The sequence below is a fragment of the Lonchura striata genome, chromosome 1A (assembly GCF_050655825.1).
Source record: "Lonchura striata isolate lonStrDom1 chromosome 1A, ASM5065582v1, whole genome shotgun sequence".
NCBI classification, from domain to species: domain Eukaryota; kingdom Metazoa; phylum Chordata; class Aves; order Passeriformes; family Estrildidae; genus Lonchura; species Lonchura striata.
The window spans coordinates 26751424-26772004 of NC_140741.1; the positions used below are offsets into that span (position 1 = coordinate 26751424).

At 50.7% G+C, this 20581-nt stretch overlaps 1 protein-coding gene and 1 pseudogene across 2 annotated transcripts; one reads left to right on the forward strand and one right to left on the reverse strand.

Annotated features, from left to right (window-relative positions):
- Positions 1-11988: 11988 nt before the first annotated feature.
- LGALS1 (galectin 1) lies at positions 11989-15678 on the forward strand. Its single transcript, XM_021554016.4, has 4 exons — positions 11989-12056; positions 13587-13666; positions 14879-15050; positions 15470-15678. Exons 1-4 carry the CDS (start codon positions 12048-12050, stop codon positions 15611-15613), a joined length of 405 nt encoding a protein of 134 aa, XP_021409691.3. The 5' UTR covers positions 11989-12047; the 3' UTR covers positions 15614-15678.
- Positions 15679-17608: 1930 nt separating this feature from the next.
- Positions 17609-20527, reverse strand: LOC110483828 (urotensin-2 receptor-like; annotated as a pseudogene). The gene has a single exon (XR_014952015.1). The product of XR_014952015.1 is annotated as a urotensin-2 receptor-like (transcript).
- Between the last annotated feature and the right edge of the window lie 54 nt (positions 20528-20581).

Below are 20581 nucleotides of genomic sequence, written 5' to 3' on the forward strand. Positions count from 1 at the left end.
CCTCTGACTGTGGTTGCAGGATGCTGGGAAACTGTACAAATGCAAACTTGATGATGTAATGGCAGCCTTCACCTTCATCCCAACTCATTCACTGGTGCCTGGCAGGTTTGCCCTCAAGGGGTGATGTTTCAACAGGAGGAGGCCACAGACAGCCAGAGCAGGGCCACTGCCACACCACTGAGGTTGCCACCACAGCATGCCCAGCTATCCCAGCCCTGGAGAGCCAGGGTTGTGGTCACAAGTGCCACAGGCTCAGCCAGCAGTGAAGCTGGGCTTGGCACCCTGGTGCAATGGAGAGAGGGAGATCACTGCACTTCCTCAGGCAGAGCTGAAACCTGCCAGCTGGGCAAAGGCTTGCTGGGGAGCTGGGGCCTGTCAGTGCTTGTCCTGGTTGCAGAGGACAGGGACTTGGTCCTCCTGCAGCCAGGGTGGTGTTGAGATGCCACCAGCAGTGGGAGCCAGGGGAGCCACCTGTGCAAGGTGTGGGTGAGAGGCAGGCTTTCGTCCAGGCACCCAGTTTTTCTGTGATAACAGCCAGTGTGCCAGCCCTCTGCAAAACGTACAGCTGAAATTGTTTTGGTGGGTCATGGGAGGGAACCAGAGATGTATAGTAATCCCCCAGGGAGGAGTTGCCTTGAAAAGTCTCAGGATCCCTGTTCTCATCCCAAAACACTGCTTGCTCACTGGCCATCCTCTCTCCCTCTGACCAGGCCAGCTCTGACTTTCTCTTGTGCTACGTGCTTCAGCCTGATTCCCATCAGCACTGCTGGTGCTGCTGAGATCTGACCCATGGTATGACAGTGCTGGATGATTCTCTCTAGCACGTATCATGCTGTTTCTGGAATCATGCACACACAAACCAGAAGACTGAACAGCATTGCATTAAAAAGGAAAGTAGGAAACAAAAGCAGTGCATTTCATGTTTCAGCCTCTTGGAGGGACCAAAGGGCATACTCTCTTTAGAAATACTACAGAAAGCTAAAAAATATGCATGAGCTCAGCTGTGAAATGTAATACATTTCTGCTTTCTGGCTTCTCCTGGGATTCACCCCTCCCTGCCCACTGCAGGTACATGTACCCTGGCACAGTTCTGGGGCTCTGCATGGCTGGGACAAGTCACCTTCCTTGGGCACTCAGCACAGAGGCAGGCCATGCAAACAAATAGGGGTGTCACTCTACCTTTGGCAGACCTGTGCCAGGCCAAAACAACCTAAAGGACGCAAACCTTTCTGAACCATGTGTGGGTCTCCCCTGAAAAAGGGAGAGCACATGCCCAGCAAACTAGGCCAACCCATCTGCAGCAGCTATCACCCCTACCTAGAGAGTGCTTGTGGCACATTATTAGCCAGGAGCCTGCTTTTCTCAGAAATTGTCCAGTCTCCCCATGAGAGTATCACTCAGAGACAACAGTTACCCTCCTGCCTGAAAGAGGGACGCTCAGCTGACAGCATGGCCAAGCATATTCCCACTTCGGTATGGGAATAGCAGGGCAAAGCCCAGCATCTCTGTTTCAGCCTGAGAGGTAAAACCATCAGTCTCCCAAGTGAGCTAAGATGCAGCCATGTGCTAGGCACAGCCTAACCTTTCTGCAGTGGGAAAGCAAGTGTCACAAAGAGGAAATGGCAGCTTGATGAGGAGCTGGTCAGCATCCAGGGTCAGTCCTTGAGACTGTTCCCCAAGCAGCTCCAGCACATCAGCTTTGGTCAGTCATGCCCTTCACTCACATTGCATGCTTTCAAGAGGTTGAGCCCAGCATCTCTGAAGCTGACCTGATCAAATCTCATCAACCTTTCTTGATTCTCAAGAATAGGTATGTATGTGGAGGGGTTGGGTTTTCTCTGTCAGGGCTGCTCTGAGCAGAGCCAAGGATAAGGACATGGGAATGCAGCAGCAGCAGCAGAGGTCCTGCATGAGATCCATCTCCTTTCTAGCCCATGAGACACATCACAAGGATGGTTCAGGCTACACAGAGCTTGTAGTAAAGCTCAGCTGTAGGTCTTTTTGCCAGAGAGATTTCCAGAATGTGCCAGGTGCTGCCTCTGGTTTCTCTGCTGTGTGTGGGGTCTATGCAGAGCTGGTGGAAAGAAAAGAGTGGATAGTGATGAAGCAATGGTGAGCTTGAAGGAAGGCCAACTGAGACACCCTGAGAAACAAAGCAAGTAATAAAATCCCAGAGAAAAACAGCCCTCCGCACCCAGCCGGGCCCTCTCCTGGAGCTGCCAAAAAGGCATCCTTGGCTCATAGGTAGGCTGTCATAAAATGCAGGGAGAGACTTCCCAGGGAGAGAAGGTTTTACCTGTCGAGTGAGTTGATGGGTACCCTCGCCCACCAGCAGGGAGGGTTGAGCATGGCAGGCACTCATCCCACCGCAGCCCTGCAGGAGGAGGAGAGGGGGAAACAGAGCCCTGTCTCCTCTGTGGCACCCAAGCAAAAAGACTGGCTGGGTCTTTCTGAGAGGGACCAGGCCCCAGGGAAGGTGGGGTGAGAGCCTGTGCCAAGTGGCTGGGTTGCCAGCTTGGGAAGACTGAATGCTTTGGCTGATTTTGACAGGCTGATTGTATTTTGGACCACCCTCTTCAGACCCAAACCTTCATGGCTGGAGAAGCAGTTCTGTCTACTCATAGGGCTGTTCCTCAGCAGCCCAGCCCCACCAGACCTGATGGGTCCTTATCCCAGCCACTGCTCTCCCTCCACCACTCATCCCTGCTCACTCATCCCTGCTCCTGGGCACAGCTCCTCATGGACTTGCTCAGCAGGTAAAACATCCCTTGCCCACAAAGCTGAGCTTGCACCCCCAGGGCAGATGAATAAAGCACCACGTGGGGCAAATCTCTGTTCTGCTCTTTGCTATTTCTCCTTCCCTTTCACCCAAATAAACAGAACACCACAAAGACAGACAAATGCCTTTGTTTTCCAGGGAAGGACTGTCAGAATGGCACGTCTCACTGCATCTTGTTAGGGGTTAGAAGAGTCCCCAAGAGCCATGGGGAGCTCTGTCACACAGCACAAGTCCTTGCTGACAGTACTATTGTTAGGAAGGGGTGCATTTTGGGAAGGCTGGGGCTTTTGCCCCCTGCTTGTTTCTCTCCAAGAAAGTCACAGCTCATGCCTGCTTGTCCAGGGAGACTTCCCTCCCTGACAGCTCTTATTCTGAACAGAGAGCAGATTGGCAGTCACCAAGGGGTTTGGAGGCTGGCCCCCATTTCTGGACCTCTCCATATGCCCTGCATAGTGTAGCAGGCACTTCATGGGGTGCCAAAACTAAGCTCTAAAGAAGTTGCCTTCCTTTGGGGCTGCTCAGCACCAAGTTCACAGTGCTCCAATCCAACATCTGCACCCAGCAGTGGCCCTTGGATTGCTCCTGCCAGCAGCAATCTCTCTCTGCTCCCAGCAGAGCCAGTGAAACAAGTCCAGAATAGTATGGGGGATGCCTTGCCCAGAGCTTGGCTTAGGGCTAGGTCCTGCAGAGGTGCTGTCCCGCTCAGGGCAAGGTTACACAACAGCAGACCCTGTAGAGACAGAGCTTTCCCTATAAGGTTACCTCCTCACCATGGGCTTGACCTGGGGACTCCTCTCATCTCCCATTTTCCCTTTAAATGGGAGAAGGTGGATTATATCACAGATTGAACCTGCCTAACTAAATATAGCCAGTGCAGAGAGCAGGAGAACAACCCTGGTTTTCCCCTGCTTGCTTTGGTGGGAATGGAAATAATGACCCCAGCTGTTGCCTGCTTCTGGAGCAAATGGCTGAGGACCTGAGGCCAGTACCTCTCAGATGTCCATGGTTTTTGAAGGTAATGCACCCTGTATAGGGAAACTTTTAGATGGTGCAGTGGCCCTTGGCTTCATGGTGTATCCAGTGAACCTGCTGTGGGCTGAACAGACAGCATGGACATGCCTCACATACTAGCTGCCTATTGGGAAGGGAGAGTATATCCAAAAATACCTGTCTGGCTGATGGACCCTCCCGTACCTTCTATGCTGAGTGAGAAGAGCAGGCTTCATGCTCGTGAAATCATGAAGCCACCACAGCACCAGCGTGTGAATGCTGCAAGTGAACATCCACCCCTCTTCCCCCAGGTTATCACTGTGATGAGGTGAATCAGAAGCTGATATTACATCTCATCAACCTCTTGCTGAATCTGTGATCCTACTCTCTACCAAGACACCTCTCAAACAGCAGACCACGGCCTAAATATGCTTCATAAAATCCTCAAAACTGTCCCACAGAAAAGCCCCCAATCTAAGCACATGGTTGGGCAGTTGGCTGGCATGTCAAGATCCACCCCTCCAGTGAAAGTCAGGAGTTTGTCAGTGCTTGGCCTCCGTGTCCATCCCAACAAGAACAAGACTACAATCCTGTAGAACAAAGCCATGTTGCTCATTTTGGTGCTAAGGGCATCAACATGCTTCCCACCCTTCTCACAAGTCACCCACTTCTACTGGGACATGAGTTGGTCCGTGTCCTTCCTCTGGAAAAACGACCCCATCTTTGTTTGTGAAAGGAGCTTCTGCCCAGGAACACAGGGCAGAAGGGAGGGAGAATATGTCTGTGCTGCCAGTGCTGGGGGTGTGTGAGCTCATGCTCCTGACAAAATGACCTGCATTACCACAGCTGCTGCTGTGAACCTGCCCCAAGCTCAGGATCTCTAGGAGGGAACCAAGGAGGTCCCCAGCGTAAATCCTGTCTTTTGCATGAGGTGTGGACAGTTTCCTGGAGTGGATTGAGCACTAAAGGTCAGCTCTTCCCAGGTGCTGCAGGCTGGCAAAGCCAAGCTTAGGTGTTGGTGGGCTGCTTCAGCACCTGCTCTCTGCCCAGGATGCAAAGGAAGCTGGAGAAGCCAGGGGTGAGGGAGAGCAGGCCCTTATGTGGGACATGATGATGGGTGGATGTTCTTGGTGGCAGCAGCAGAGACGGTTCTGCAAAGGGCTTCTTTGGAAGGATCCACTTGCAAAAACTCCCAAAAGAGCAACACAGCCTCACCACAGCAGTGATGTGTGTGTGCCCACCAGCCTCAAGGGTGTCTGGACCCCCTTGCAAGGGAGTGGGAACCAGCAGCATGGCAGAGAATGACACATCCCAGTGCTTTCCACAGCCTCCAAACTGTGACAGCATCAGAAAGCACCCTGCACTTTCTCCCCCTCAATAGTGTAAGCCTCAGGGAAATGAGAGTGCCAAGCCCTGCTGAAAAACCCTCCCATTTCAGCAGCTGATCCTGGCAGATAAGAGACAGCTTACCAGAGTAATTGTTCCAGCTGGCTCTGGGGTGGCAGGCAGCAGCTGCCTAACAGAGCTCATTGACACCTAAATGGGGCACCAAGTGAAGGATGGCACACATTACTGAAACCCCCAAGGACATTTAGGGGGACTCAGGATGCCCAGTCAAGCTGTTCCAGGCTGCAGCAGCTCTGTCCCTGACAGAAGAATTCATCCATGTTGGGGAATGATGAGCTGTGCCACCCACAGGACCCCCAGGGAGAGCAGCTGCATGTCTGCTCAATGCAATTCTGTTTTCTCCAGCCCTTGCTGTCTGGTGGGCCCCATTTCCCTTTGGAAGGCCAAGCTGGTCTTTTGCCTGCCTTGGCTTCTGTTCAGCTGTGTTGATGCCTTGTGGTCCCATGTGCTTTGGAGGCTCTCCAAGCACGAAATGTGCCCCTAATACTGGCTCGTGGGCTGGCTGCAGATGAATGCATTTGCCAAAGTAGATGCAATGGCCTGAGCAGGGTTTGTCTCAGGGAGTAAAACCTGATGTGCTCAGACTCCCTGATGGTCTCATCTGAGCATCTCTGCTGCTATTTCTGACGTGTGGAGACTAACATCACAGCCCATACCCTAGGTACTATTTCCCATACACATAAAAAAATACCAAACAGGTGTTTTCAGGCTTCTTGACATTCCTGGCAGCAAAGCCTCCTCACGGCAACACTTTTCTTTGGGATTATCATTCCACACAAACTTTTACACACATTGCTTGCTGAAAAATGGCATGCAGCTGAGTTTCGGTCTCAAGGGTGTTGGAGGAGGACGTGCCTGTGTTCCATGAACATACTTCTCCTGAGCACTATTTGTTGGAAGACCTGAAACCAGCACCTGGGTTGCTGCAACATGTTCAAACACAGCATCCACTTACAATTTGCATATTAAGTACAGCAAACAAACTTCTGCCCAGCACATCTCAAAAGTCACTTTAAAAAAAGACAAAAAATGAGACAGTGAATATGCCATGTCCCAGCAAGTTGTTTTCAGGTTTGAAATATGCTCAATAAATGGCAAATTTCTAAGGCACCTCAAGGACACCAATTTGGGGATTGCAGCAGTGCAGAGCCAGTGGCCACAGTCAGGCAATAGCCAGCAGCTCTCCTGCTCCAGCACACCTGTGATGAAACATCTGACCTCATGCGTGGAGCTACATTTCCTTGCCCTTGAACTCCCAGCACTAAGGAGCAGCACAGGAATAATTCTTGGCATCATATTTTAGCACAATTATACCTTTGAGTCCTGCAGCAGTAGTGTGAGACTTATGTTGCAGGCCCTCTGGAAGTCATTAGCCAACATCCAGACAAGCTGTGGCAATGTCTTCCCCTCTACAGTCAGTGTTTGCTGACCTTGCAGCCCTGCTTTCAAAATTTGTCATTTCTTACAGGTTAGGTTTGAAGCCTTGACTTCAGTGTCTGCACAACCTGAACAACACATGCTGCACCCCAACTCATTTTCACTTCTATCTTTACCTTTCCGTCTGTTTCTTTGACTTGATTTATTTGAAGAAAATTGGAAATTCATGCGACTGGACAGAAGTTGATTTTGCACTTTTTTAAATAAGAAAAATATTATTGGCTTTGAAGTCAGAGTTGTATGAGGTCCCTAATTGTACTTTGTTTACAGCAGAACTTAAGACTTGCTCCATTCACTGTCCAGCTCTCCCCAGTTTGCTGTTCCCCTCCGGCTCAGTAGCAATTGCCAGACTTCGCTTAACCTGCATTTGTAGCTCTTGGAAATACTCTACATGCAGCAACCCCCTGGTCCAGGCTATGTCACTGTGAGCAATCTCTCTGTGTCAAAACCAAGAACGTGCTTTCCTGAAGCATTCCTCCTTGACTTGCCTTTGCTGTGCTGCCCTGGGCCAAGCACCCTTAAACTGAAGAGCAGATGGCCTGGAGCCTTCCCGACCAGTCACTGCCTGGCTGGGATTAAAGACCTGCTAACGCCGGTGGTGGTCCAGCCTTGAAGTCAGGATCCTTCACGTCCAAGGTAACCAAAGGCTTTTTTGCTGTGCTGTCAGTATTTCCAGCATGGTCAGGTGAGGAGTCCTGCTTCCTGTCACCCTAGCAGACAGAGGAGTTAACCCTCATCAGTGGGTGTCTCCTGGCTGATCTCACATGCCAGAAGGGCACTTGAACAGCTTGGGCCAGCCACCTCCGTGGGCTAACACAGGCTGATCCATGTTGCCTATGGCCACAACCCAGCACCGAGCTCCCTCCCTGCCTCCCTGGCCAGGGTGCTGTGTCCATCCCACAGCCACAGGGATACCACCCCACTGGCAGATCAGGAGCACTCCTTTCCCCACCAAGCGTTGTAAAGACCACAGACTTTGAACCCTAAAAGGCAAGATAGAGTACAGTGTGAGCAGCCAGAGGTGCAGGGGAGGAGGTGGGGAGCATGGAATTGGGAACCTCTTAGGATGCACTTAGAGGTGTGTCTAACACAGCATCATTAGCACAAGGAGTCATTCCTGCTTCCCCAAGCTGTAACATCAGGCTCGCCCAGATAAATCACTTGTCCAGGTACACTTTGATAACATTTGCAGGATTATCTTCACCACTTGGGAACATATTTCCATACTGATTTAATGAAAGCAGAGATTCTGGAGTCAGCAGGAGTTGGAGCCTCACAGACGGCTCCTAATCCAGGAAATTGGATGTGGTTGGAAATGTTTCAGCAGTCAAAGCTTCGGCGATGCTGCTGTGGCTCATTCTTGATGTGAGGCTCTGTGTCCGCAACATAATAAATCTGTGTTTAGCACACCTAGTTCTTAGTTTAAAATACCACAGGCCACATGACACGAAGTGGCTGAACAGGTACAAAGGCTCTCTCCCTGTGAAAAGGTGTTGCAAATCACTGCAAGAGTAACTGCAGCCAAAACAGGCTTTTGCCAGATGAAGAGCACAGTGTGCCAGCAGGCTTTGGTCCCAGGCTTCTCAGCCAGGCCCTTTCCCATTCCTCCCCTGTCATCACTCAGGATGCCCCATCTATTGCTGCATCCCTCACAAGAAGATCTGGGGCAGATCTTCCCTCTTTTGCTTCAGACACTTGCCTGACTGGGCCTCTCCTTTGGCAGCTGCCAAACCACCTTGTTTAGAGCCACCCCTTGGCTCAGCCTGGTGCTCCAACTCAACCCCACAGCTTGCACTAGCTGGACTCCAGCCCTCAGACCGCAGGAGCAGTCTGGGTATGCTGAGGCATACCAGTGCCTATCAGCTAGACCAGAAGGCACGCTCTAAATCAAAGCTACTCGCAATGGTGAAACTCTCTTTTAGCAATCATGTTTCCCTCTGCAACCTAAAGTGTATTACAGCTTGGAGGTTGGGAGGTGTGAGGATGTCCATGAGGGAGGCTGTGATCTCAAGAAAACGTGCCATCTCAGCATAGAGAGATCAGCCTGGGCTCTTTGAGTGCCAAGGAGAGTGCGGGAAGAAGGCTGAGGCCCTGAGAGAAGAGTCACAATGAGCACCCTGTGCAGCCCTAGGGACAGATAATGATGTCTGGCCCCTTGGATGGGAATGCTGGGTCACAGCCAGCACTGGGGGATGGGTTCAGGCCCCAAAGGCATTAAAAGCTCAAGGACTGTCTGAGATTACTCACAAAGGCAATTTGCACTTTCTAAGGAGAGTGAGCAGATTGTGCAAGGAAAGGCTAGCAAGAGATTAGCAAACTGCTCCCAGGAGGCAGGTGACTGAAGCACAGGCCACACTGGAGATGCCCATTATCAGGACCTGAGTGAGGTGCCTAACCTAGCATAGTACCTTCCTGATGGGGTCTTTGCTGTGATGCCTGGGCTTGGATATCTGTGTTGTCTGTGAATTTGGTCAGTCCCTGTCATGGCAGCTGGCTCTTCTACACTCCCTTTTCCGGGCCCCGTCCTGTCCAGGACACAACCCCACTTTGCAGAAAGCAAGTGCAGATGCAAACATCACCTGCCTCACCTTCATAACCAGAGGTGAGGCACTGCTGAAGTCATATCCCACAGTCATTACTCCTCTCTCCAAACTCATTACTCCCTCTGGCCAAGTGTTTGGCATGGACAAGAGCAATGTTTGAAGCGACAGCATCATAATCACTCACTCCCTTTGGACTGAGCAAAGAAGACCTTTGCTCCCCAAGTTACAATGCAGATCAGTGACTCTCCTTCTAATACAAAGCTAGGATTTAAAATGTAATGTAGGAGAGCTTTGCTGGTGAGGAGAGGCAGAAATGGTGGAGAAGAAGAGCCCTGTCCCAGTGTAGAGTTCCCACACAGCCCACGACACCAAAGTCTGTTGTGATCTGACCTCATCTTCCTCATCTGCATCCTTTGCAGATTACATGGGCTGCTAAACTGCTGGCACATCCCCTGGCTGGCCCACTGCACACTGATAAAAAAGGAGGTGACAGGTGGTGAAGATTGCCAGCTCTAAAGAGTCTGGCTCTACTCTTCTCAATCTACAGTGACTCTTCCTACACCACATTACTCCTGAAAATCACATGCAAGCACCTCTGTGTCTCCAGTGTGGTGGAGTAGGTGTCAGTACACCTAGGGACACCATCCCTGCCTGGTGTGACACTAGGGTGAGCAGGGACCTTTCCTCCCCTCACTTTAGCCATCCCTTGTAAGGATGCTGATGCTGGAGCTTTAGAGCTTGTCATCTCATCATCATGTCTCCAACAGGAATGCAGACGTGACATTGTTTGGATGGTGGTGGCCCATGGCCTGCAGGCGATGGGACACCCCATGGCCCCCTTGCCTGTGGTATTAGCCTGTTCTGCTAATGCCATTTAATTCAAGGTTTCATGAAAGTCAGTAGAGACATCTGGACTTCTATCAGACAAATACAGGCTGCCCGAGCTAGACTCAAGCCTGAAACCTGAATTTCCTTGATGCGAATAGCTCTTTAAGCACCTGCTTTTGAATGGCAGCCCCTTCTTCATTGTCTCTTAGCCATTAGCTGGTCTCTAATCTCCACAGCAGCATTTGGAGGAAAGTCCCTAGACAGACATAACTCAAGGACCTGGAGGCTGCTAAGGCTTGGTCACAGTTCCCAGCTGCCAGAAATGCTGCAGAAAACACAGAACTTACCCCATAGCTTTTAAAAGGCCCCCTCTACCTCCGTCTCCAAGAGAGCAAATATTTACACATTTCCCTTCCCCATCCAACAGCCTCCACCAGTCCCGCCCCCCAGACCATGGCTCCAGCAGCAGCTCAAGTACTTGGAGAGATGCCTGGGGTTTAGTCTCACAAAACTTTGGATTTGAAAGGAATTGATTTAATAACACACACATCCCAAGTAGAAGGATGCAGATTCTATTTACTTTTTCTCCTCCTCATATGGAGTACTTCTTGTCCTCCACCACATGATCCCTTGATCAGGCTCAAGACTGAACCCCAAGGTAAGTGACCAGAAGGAGAAAGGGGGAGCAGGCATGTCAGAGCAGAGAAGACCACTTTGGCCATTATTTTGCCCTCTTGTGTCACGGAGTGATCAGCAACCTGGCCAAAGTCTGGAGCCTGTTTCTGCCCTCTCCAACAAGCAGGCAAGAGGGTCTCCCTGCTACCTCTGCTGGCATTGATGGCACCAGCTGGAAATACTCAGTAGTGCCATCCTCAGGGGTCATACTGGAGGGGGTAACAGGGCTGGAGACTCTCACATTCTCAGCAGAGAGGGAACTGATGGGCCTCAGAGTCATGGAAGAAAAAATTGTTTCAGAGAGTTTCAGTTCTGGGCCTCTTAAGGAAATCACAGAGCGTCTTGTGATTTAGAGACAAATATGCAAGACAAGGAGAGCTCTAAGCCCCAGGCTTGGCTCACTGCCTGAATTTTTCCCTTCTCTTTCAGTGTAATTAAAGTTGAGCCATGTAGTAATTGGGTAACTTTTTCCAAAGGAATCCTTTCACCCAGTGAATCATACTTGCCACAAAGAGAACACAGAGGCAGATAAAAGACATATAGATCCCATGGCTTATTGTGATAGAAGCATTTTGCCCCCTTCCCCTTCTTCCTCAGGCCCCTAGCTGTATTCAGGGTAGAAGCAAGAGACAGGTATGGTGCTTTCCCAGATAATTTCTTTCCAGCTTTCCAAGGCAGCTTCCTGCTGGCTTACTCTGCCCTGCAGCCAAGATGAAGTGTACAGTTTTGAAGGTGCCTATGGGTTCTGTAGAAAAAGGACTGTTTTCTCTCCTTTGGTTTCCATACCTACACGAGTGTGTGTTAGCAGCTGGGCAGTCTCTGGGGACAGAAAGGATTCATAGTGCAGCCAGGTGACCCTGGATGCAGCTCCAGTCCTCTGTTACTGGGGTTTCACCTGGACTACAAAGAGTTTCTTAGGCAGTACGTGTGATCAGCGACATTTCTTCTACTCCTGATTTAACTGGAGCTGAAGAGCCCCGCCCTCATTACAGACCCTTCCCGCCAAGTCTTGATCCGTATGACCATTTTCCATGTGGGATAAAAGCCTTGGATAATAAAGCATTCATTGTAAAACTATTTTCCATTGGATTCACGGCCACATAAAGCTGGATCTCCTCCTGGAGTGGCCCACAGCCTGCTTGGAAGGGCTGTGTTCAGCATCCTGGAGAGGAGGCTGGGTGAGTGTGGGAGGAGGCAGCTCTGTCTAATAGACCCTCCCTCCTCCCAAAACCAATTCCTGCTGCCCTTCTCATTGGTGCATGGGGTGGAGAAGGGCCGGGACCACTCAGCTCTCCATCTATTTAAAGGCAAGGGTGGGGCTCTAGGAGCTACTCGCCTGGGACTCTTGCACTTCGGTGGAGAGGAACGCTACCCTGCAGAGCAGCACCATGTCTTGCGTGAGTAGAGAAAGGGATGGGGCAGCTTAGCTGGAGGTGGGGCTGTGTTGGCTGGGTGTGAGGGTGGCTTGTGCTAGCCTGCACATCAGCCCCAGTGTCGGAGGGTCTGTTAGAGTTGGGTGCCTGCTACTGGTTAGGACCCATCCCTGCTGCATCCACTACAGAGGGCTGGCTGCTGTTTTGTGTTCTGGCAGCAGTGGTTCTTTTTTCCTGTAGGATCCCTTTGGGGCAGTGTGTGTGGGGATCCTCGCTGGGTTGAGTGCTAAACTGGGGTAACCTGTTTTACTGCAGCTCTACCCTGGAGAAGCTGCTGCAGTAGCATTTATTGCTGTCTGAGCATCTTCTCTGGGCAGCCTTGCTGCTTGCTTTCTGCTGAGGTTTTCATGAGTCATTGAATTGTTAATCTTCTCTTTTTCGGAAGGAATGTGACTTACAGAAGTAAGGAATGTGAATGTCAAGGACTATGTTCAAATATCTTAAGAAGTTAGAGAGGTTATCTTAAGAGCAGGTATCAAGAGCATGGGGCCAGACTCTTTACAGAGTTGCCCAGCAACAGGAGAAGGGGCATGAGGCACAAACTGAAATGAAGGGAGTTATAGTTGAATACAAGGAAAAACTTCCTCATTGTGAGGGTAACAGCGCACTGGAACAGACTGCCCAGAGAGGTTGTGGGGTTTGCTGCTCAGGAGGTATTCAAAAGCCACCTGGACATGGCACTGCAACCTGCTCTACATGAACCTACTTTAGTAGGGGGGTTGGACTTGATCTCCAAGGTCCCTTCCAGTCCTAACTATTCTGTGACTGCTAGGGAGATGCATATGTCAGAAGAGTGATTGCATTTCTTTGATTTGCCTTTCATTAGGCTGAGAGCAGAGATGATCCCAAGAGCAAGCTTATTTTTTTAAGATGGAATAAGAAAAGATTTTCAGTATTCTTGAGGTCTTGGCTCTGCTGTGATGAAAAAATGAGTACATATGGGCTTTCCAGGATGCTTTGGTCCTCCTAGAGAGAAGGTGGGGGGAAAGTATTTCTGTGAAGCAGAAGAATGTTCTTGCACATACTGAGCCTACATTAAACAAAAGCTCAAGCCATTGGGAGATGGAAAGCAAGGTGTCTGAGTCCTTGGACCTAGTCAAGGCTTGAAGTTCAAACATGAACTAGTCTCCATCCCTGCCATCCATCCCAGACAGATATGTGTGGGATGACACAAGACCCACAAGGCACATGGGTGTGTTTGGGATGGGGTGGGTGTGATTGGAATGTACTTACCCTTCACTGCTGTGAAATACAGATACGTTGATGAGAGCAGCAGGAGGAAGATTAGGAAATCGAACTCCAATCAAATGTACCATGTGATTGGGAGAACTTCTCTGGGATGTCCTTGCTACAATGCCCTAGGGCAAGGGAGCTTCCCTGTTTCTCCATGGTCCAAAGCAAAGCCTGTCTTGAAAGGCAGCAGGGAAAGCAGCCAAGTCAGACCAAGTGAGCCAGCAGGTACTGAGCTAATGTCTCTGCTTCCATGTTCCCCAGGGACCAGTATGCACCAACTTGGGTCTCAAGCCTGGCCAGCGCCTCACTGTCAAGGGGAAAATTGCACCAAATGCCAAGAGGTGAGTTGTGCTGTGCTGCCCAGGCACAGCCAGGGCACTGCACTAGAGTCTGCAAAAGGTGGTGGCAAAAGGACTCTGTCTCTTGGGTGGAAGAGGAGAAGGGGTTAACACCAGCAGTGCTTCCAGTGAGTCATCACCTAATGCACATTGCAGGCACTGTGCTGCCAAGGGGCTAAGCTAAAGCAGATGTGAAGTTCCAACTGCACACGCTGGCAGTGACCACATCCTCTCTAGTGCAGGGTGAAGGAAATGGAAGCTGTGTCTATACTGAGATTTGTTTTGAGACATCTGCCCCACCACATCCTCTCCCCTGCACGAAGATGGCCAGGAGTAGGGATATTTATAATGCCCCAGTAGATTTTCCCCTCACATGGTGGTTAGGAAAGAAGGAAGAAAGGTGGTGAGCAGGCAGGTGGGCTGAAGTGGAAGTGTACCCCTAAATGGGCAGGGGCCAGGTGGCTGGGTTTCCCAGCAAAGCCTCTGCAGCAGCCCCCAGCCCTTGTGCAGGTCTGTGGCTGGGGATGGCACTTTGCAGGTAAGGTGGAGCCTGTAGCTGCTGTACCAGAACTAGTGGTGTTCCAGGAAACATGTCCCAGCTCTTCCCAGTGCCTTTGAAGTTTGATACTGTCTGAGTGAAGCCTCCCAGGGTTTTTCTTGCCAAATATGCCTCTTTTCATCTGGGTGAGAGGCCTGCAGGCAAGGTGGACACTAGGCTAGGAAACTTCCTCCCACTGCCACTGCAGATACTTTGGGATAGCTAATGACATGGTATTTATTTCAGCAGCCTGCAGGATGGAGAGAAGGCAGTGGCTGTCAGGCAGGATGCAGCACTAGCTAACTGTTCAGGACTGAATGGAAATCTATGGAAAGCAACTGACTCTTGGGAATTGGTTTAGATGTATGATAACACTGTTCAGGGCACTGTGTACTGAACCCCTCTCTTGTTAAAAGTTTGAGGAACTGGTATCTCTTCCAGGGATGGCACTCTGGAGCCTATCACCCCAGAAAAGAGCCCCTTACTGCCACAGTACCATCTTTTTAAGGAAGCTGTGTAGTTTAGCTAAAGGTTTCTCTTAGGTTACCCTCAGCTGGGCTTGAAGAAACAGACCAAGGGATGCTCATGGTAATGAGAAACATGTTACTATAGTATTGACTTTTTTTTTTTTTTTTTAGCTGTATTGATGTCTGTGCTTTTTTTTTTTTTCTCTGCAGCTTTGTGTTGAATCTGGGCAAGGATGCTACCCTCCTTGGACTTCACTTCAATCCCCGTTTTGATGCCCATGGCGATGTGAACACCATCGTATGCAACTCAAAGAAGGTGGAAGAGTGGGGTGCAGAGCACAGGGAATCTGTCTTTCCTTTCCAGAGAGGGGGCACAGCAGAGGTGAGGCATGCATATATATATATATATATATATATATATATATATATATATATATATACACACTCTGTACATGCTCTGGTGAAAGGAGAGCATTTGGCACAGGACACTCAGCTGCAAGGGCTGTCTCAGGGCTGTCTGTACAGAAGGTGGCTGGCTTCTCCTGCTTGGCCAGTGCCACCACTCAGGGCTCTGAGCTCTGATGGAGGGTGGTGATCAAATGTTTAAGCTCTATCTGGCTCAAAGACGTTATTATTGAACAGAGCAGGGAATGGGCATCTCTTGGGAGACTAGAATAACACTCGTGCTGTTGATGAGCAGGTTATTCTACTGAGCTTGTTCACCCTGTGAAGCAGAGGGTGGCACAGCAGTGCTGCAGAGGCTCGAGGAAACTTTCTCTAACTTTTCCATTTGCCTTGCAGATCACTTTTGCTGTCAACCAAAGTGATGTGACAGTCCACCTGCCAGGCCACCAGTTCACGTTCCCTAACCGGCTTAACCTCTCTGTCTTTGACTACCTTGATACACAAGGGGACTTCACACTCCAGTCCCTCAGCTGGGAATAACTTCCTCTGATACCTCCATCTCAAAGATACAGAAAAAGCAATCAATAAATAAGAGTTTTGGTGTACTAAGTGTCAAAATCTCATCTGTTTAATATTGCGAGTCCTCATGGGCTGGGCACCTTGCTGGGAGTAGGTGGATAGGGGTAGCCAGTTTTGTTTGAGTACCATAAGTGGGTGCAATTGTCTCAGCCTTGGTCCTTGAAAGTCATGGATGGTGAAGAGAATGAAGGTTAAAAGCCTGGGAAGTCAGAAGGTTGAAAGTCCAAGGACAGTTGCAGAAGGAGGCACTGGGGCTAATTATCACTCAGGCGAGAGCAAAAGCATCATTTTAAGTGAGGTCACCTGCTCTTGAGGTCTAGACTGGCACCTTATACTGCCCGAATAAATTACCTAAACTAAGCACAGCACTGAGTGGCTGTGCTAGGTGAGCCTAGTGGGGCATGGAATGAGGGCAAAGTCCTCAACTGCACTAGTTTTGGCTGCAGCCTTCTGTAGAGGCTGGTTCCACTCCTATGTCTGCTTGGCACCTCTAACTGCTGTATGGAGGTGGTAGGAAAGATGCCTTGCTGGGTGTGGCAGAGCATGTAGAGAGTTCCTCATCCAAATCCTTTCTTCCAGTAACTGCTGGAGCACAAAGTGTTGTGCTATGGCACAGGAGGGCAGAAATGTGGAGGTGTCTGGTTTTATTCTGCCCCTTGTGCTTTGGCTGTTCCATCCAGAGCTGAGGGAGGCAGCAATGTCCAGCTGGAGTGTGGGATTCTAAGGATGTGTGTTCTGTGCTTTTGCTCAATTTTACTTGGCCAAATGAACCTGAGCAGTTCTCAGTCGAAACTGAGGCTAGACTCTGAGAAGTCTGAGGCAGTCAGGCGTGTTTGATGTTACTGCATAGCTGCCTTGGGGTCTCTCTCAGTCTAATTCTGCCTTGGTGCTGCTGATGAGCATGCTGTGCTCAGTGGGTGTAGGAAAGGTGGGATCTGCCCTTTCCACAGTGCACAGCAGTTACCACGTTGGTCTGGGATGAAAGACTTGGCCACAAGCAACACAAAGCACTAACAATTTGATGTACTACAGGATTCCCTGCAGGCCTGGCTGGGCTAATTCCTTACATTAAGCAGTCTCCAGAGCAGCTGGAGAACAGGGACTTTCCCCTGCAGCAGCTGTACCTGCCATTCTTATTTCATAATTCATGAGGCTCTGCCAGGTCCTGTGTCCTGGATACCCATGCAGAGAGAGGTTGGGCTGCTAGGAGTTGTGAGTCTGAGAAGGAAGAAAAATGAGAGCTTACCTGAAAGGTGGGGCACTTGGGGTGTGCAAGCAACTTGAGGCTCTGCAGCTGGATGTCTCTTGAAGTCCTGTATTGCTCAAAGCCCATCTGCTTTGGATGATCACATCACACTCTTTTTAGGGCTACATCTACAATTGTAAACATGACATCTAGCATTTCACCTTATGCATAGGCATGGCAGTGGGACAGCATAGCCTGGGACACTTCCCATGGTGTGATAAGGATGAAGCCATCCTTTTTGGAGAAGTTCAGCAGTATGTAAATGGGCCATGCTAGGCAAGATGGTCTCAAGGCAAGAGACCCGGCTCAGTTTGTACAGTGGTGTTGACACAGTCTGGCAGACTGGGGTACATTTGGTAGGCCAGGGAATTGGGTATTGCCCTCGACCACAGCAGGGCTGGTGAGGGTGCCATGAACTATCATGATGGACACAGAAGAGAGCTCTCTCCTTGCAGCTTCCTCTTGAAAGCTGAGCAGATGTACTGGACTCCCTGGGCTGTACTACAGGGGAATCCCGCAAGGCCTCTTAATTGCACTTGGCAATCTTTCCTTAGATTCTTCAAAGATTTTTTTGCGACGGTTTCTTGAAGAGAGTTCAGTGGTAGCTTTACCACAGGAGTATGAACCTTAGTGAGGTCTACTGCTAGCGTGGCTGTTTCTTGCAGTGACTCACTGTTCTTGTGAAATCTATGACTCACTGTTGTCCTGACTTTGTTATGGCTTGGCCCGTTGCTAGCAAGGAGAATGAGGGGTGGCAAAGGTTCCCCAGATATATAATTTAGACATATCTGCTGGGAGCTGACTGCTCCCTTCCACCCACTCCCCAGCCTTGTGCAAGGTGGAGGCTGGTGTATGTGAGCTGAAGGATCCGAGGATGAAGTCAGGATCCCTGAGACAAGCACTCTCCCCGCCCAGCTGAGCAGGATGAGCAGCCATGCAAAGAGGAAAGCACCGCAACAACATTGATGGAAGACACTGCATGCTGGCATGGAAGGTGACACACTTTTATTTCTCAACGTGACCCCAGCCAAAGGTGAGATGTTCCCAGCCTGCTCACCCCTCGCTTTCCCTCAGAGACCCCAACACTCCCTGAGAGCCAGGGGGATGCTGTGGCTTCCCGCAGCCTGTGGAGAGGCTGCTGCAGCCTGTGCCACGCCCGTCCCAGCGCGGGCATGGCGCCAGCAGCAGCTGCTGGCAAGCAGGGTGTAGAGGAAGGGGTTGACACAGGGTTGCAGGGTGTAGAGGAAGGGGTTGACACAGCTGTTGCCACAGGCCAGGCGGGTGACACCAAAGTTAAGGTAGGCCTGGGCAGTGGGGCTGATGCCCAGCCCCTCTCCCTGGTACAGCCCGGCCAGCTGCCCAGAATGGGAGGAAGCAAGCCCATCAGGCCACCACGGTGGCAGAGATCCTGGAGAGGGCATACACGATGCCCAGCACGGCACCGGGTGCCAGGACGCTGGTGGTGAGCAGCACCGTCAGGTAGAGCCGGAAAGCCGATGGCGTCCAGATGGGGATGCAGATGCACTTGCAGGGGCTGTCCCTTTCCCACAGCTCAGTCATCACCATCATGGGGGCCATGAGCAGGAGAGAGAGGAGCCAGAGGACGGCGCTGGCCAGTTTGCAGCAGGCACTGCTGGCCCGCCTGCCCCGCAGAGGCTTGGCCACCGCCCAGCACCTCTCCAGGCTCATGGCGGTCAGGAGGAAGATGCTGGCGTGCATGGTGAGGAGGTCCAGGATGAGCAAAAGCCTGCAACCCACATCTCCAAAGAACCAGTCATGGGTGAAGTAGGTGCAAACCACAAAGGGGATGGTGGAAAGGTACAGGACGTCGGCCAGGGCGAGGTTGATCAAGTAGACCCCCAAAGAGCCTGCTGAGCAGCCTGCCACCCTGCCAGAGGCCACTGCCACTGTGTAGATGTTCCCCACCATCCCAGTGAGGCACATGACCAGCAGCACTGCACCCAGCAGCCCTGTGACCAGGCTATCCCCTCCCAGGACATTGCTGTCATCACCCCCACCACTGCTTTCCTCCAAGAGGAAACTGCCACCCTTGGGATCCTCTCTAGGACTTGGGCTGATGAGAAAAGTGTTGTAAGACATCTTTGGGTAAGTTAAGCAAAAGCAAATCAAGATCTCAGAGACCTGTTCCTTCCTCCTGCCCACATCTATTCTTAACAGCAAAGCAATCAAGGGAAGAATGGGGAGAGTTCATCAGACATAGACAGGGTGCTCCAGAAAAGTCTATTCCTCACCTCCAGCTGCCCAGTCCATTTTGCTGATGTTGTCCGTCACAAGTTCTGTCCAGTTGTTTTCCTTAACCATGAAAGAGCCAAGAAAGGGACACTGCCTTTTCTTTCAAGACCAATACGTGCAAGATAACCTCTGCCAGCCAGGAGGAAATGTCTCTTTTCTTCGCTAGCTTTGTTGCTTCTCCAGAGTTTGCTGGGCCCACAGAAACAGTGGATGAACAAGTAGATTTCTGCTCCCAAGTCTGTCAGCTCAGCTCAGACAGACTTTGGAGAGGTGAGCCCTGCCCCCCTGAACCAACTCCCTGAGAGCTGCCTTGACCACTGCACAGAGGAATGTGCCTGGCTCACAGCTTCACACACTGGTGTGAATACAGCTCCAAATTTATGCTGGGCTTTTAGCCACTAGCTGAGGAACCCCACTGGCTCCCTCCTCTTTCTGGCAGACATGCTTTCTTTCCCCATATCTTCCTTTATCTTCCTCCATCTTCCTTCTTGTTCTTGTTTCCCTTCCTCCTTGTACAGTTGTCCTCATTTGAGACAGGAGACAACTGAAAAACAAGACTCATATGGCAGGGAGGGTGGAAAGCATCATGCTGTGGCTTTAGAAGGGAAACAAGGGCCAGCCCTGGAAGTGCAATAGGCAGGGAGCAGCCACATAACTCCCTAGCCAAGTCCCCCGCTCTCTCCCAAGGACATCAGGGCCCTTTGAGGTTTGGGTGTTGTGGATGCAGTCCCCAGTTTGCAAGCAGGCCACCAGATGGTATGACCTCTCACATTTCTGTCCTGGCCCTTTTCCACCTTTGCCCTCAAGTCAGGAGCAAGCTCCTAAAGACTCAAAGGACTGGTTATTTTAGGCTCGGTTCTTCCTTCCTCTCCACAAAGACCATCATCTCCTCAGCTTTCCCCCTCCTTCCCTTGAAGCCTGGGGAAGCTGCCTCCCCTCAGAGCAGGGAGCAGAAGCCCATTGTGCAGGCACCCATTGAAGAAGCCCATTGTGCAGGCACCACCACCTTCTAGTGAGACACCACCACATGACACCACGCCCGACGCCACCCTGCCTTTCCTCACTCACATCTGAGCCTCGCTGTCTCAAGGAAGACATGGTGGACTTTGCAGAGCAGAGGCAGATGTACCATACAACATTAACTCATCTGTTAGTTTAGGGTTTCAGGCCGCCCCTGCCACACTCCTTTGCACCATCAGTGTATTAGCTTCATTGTGGCTGAATCAAATGCCTCTGCTCATATCCAGCAGTGGTAATTCAGCAGCAAATGGGAGAAGGAGGAGGCATCCCATCAGTACCCCCCTCACTGTGCAATGACCTTTGGTTTTCAGGAAAATCATGCTACAAACTGGGAGAGATCAGCAAAATTCAGTGAATATATACTTTTAAGTGGATATTTCCATTGCATCATGGTAGTAGGGTGAGTGATG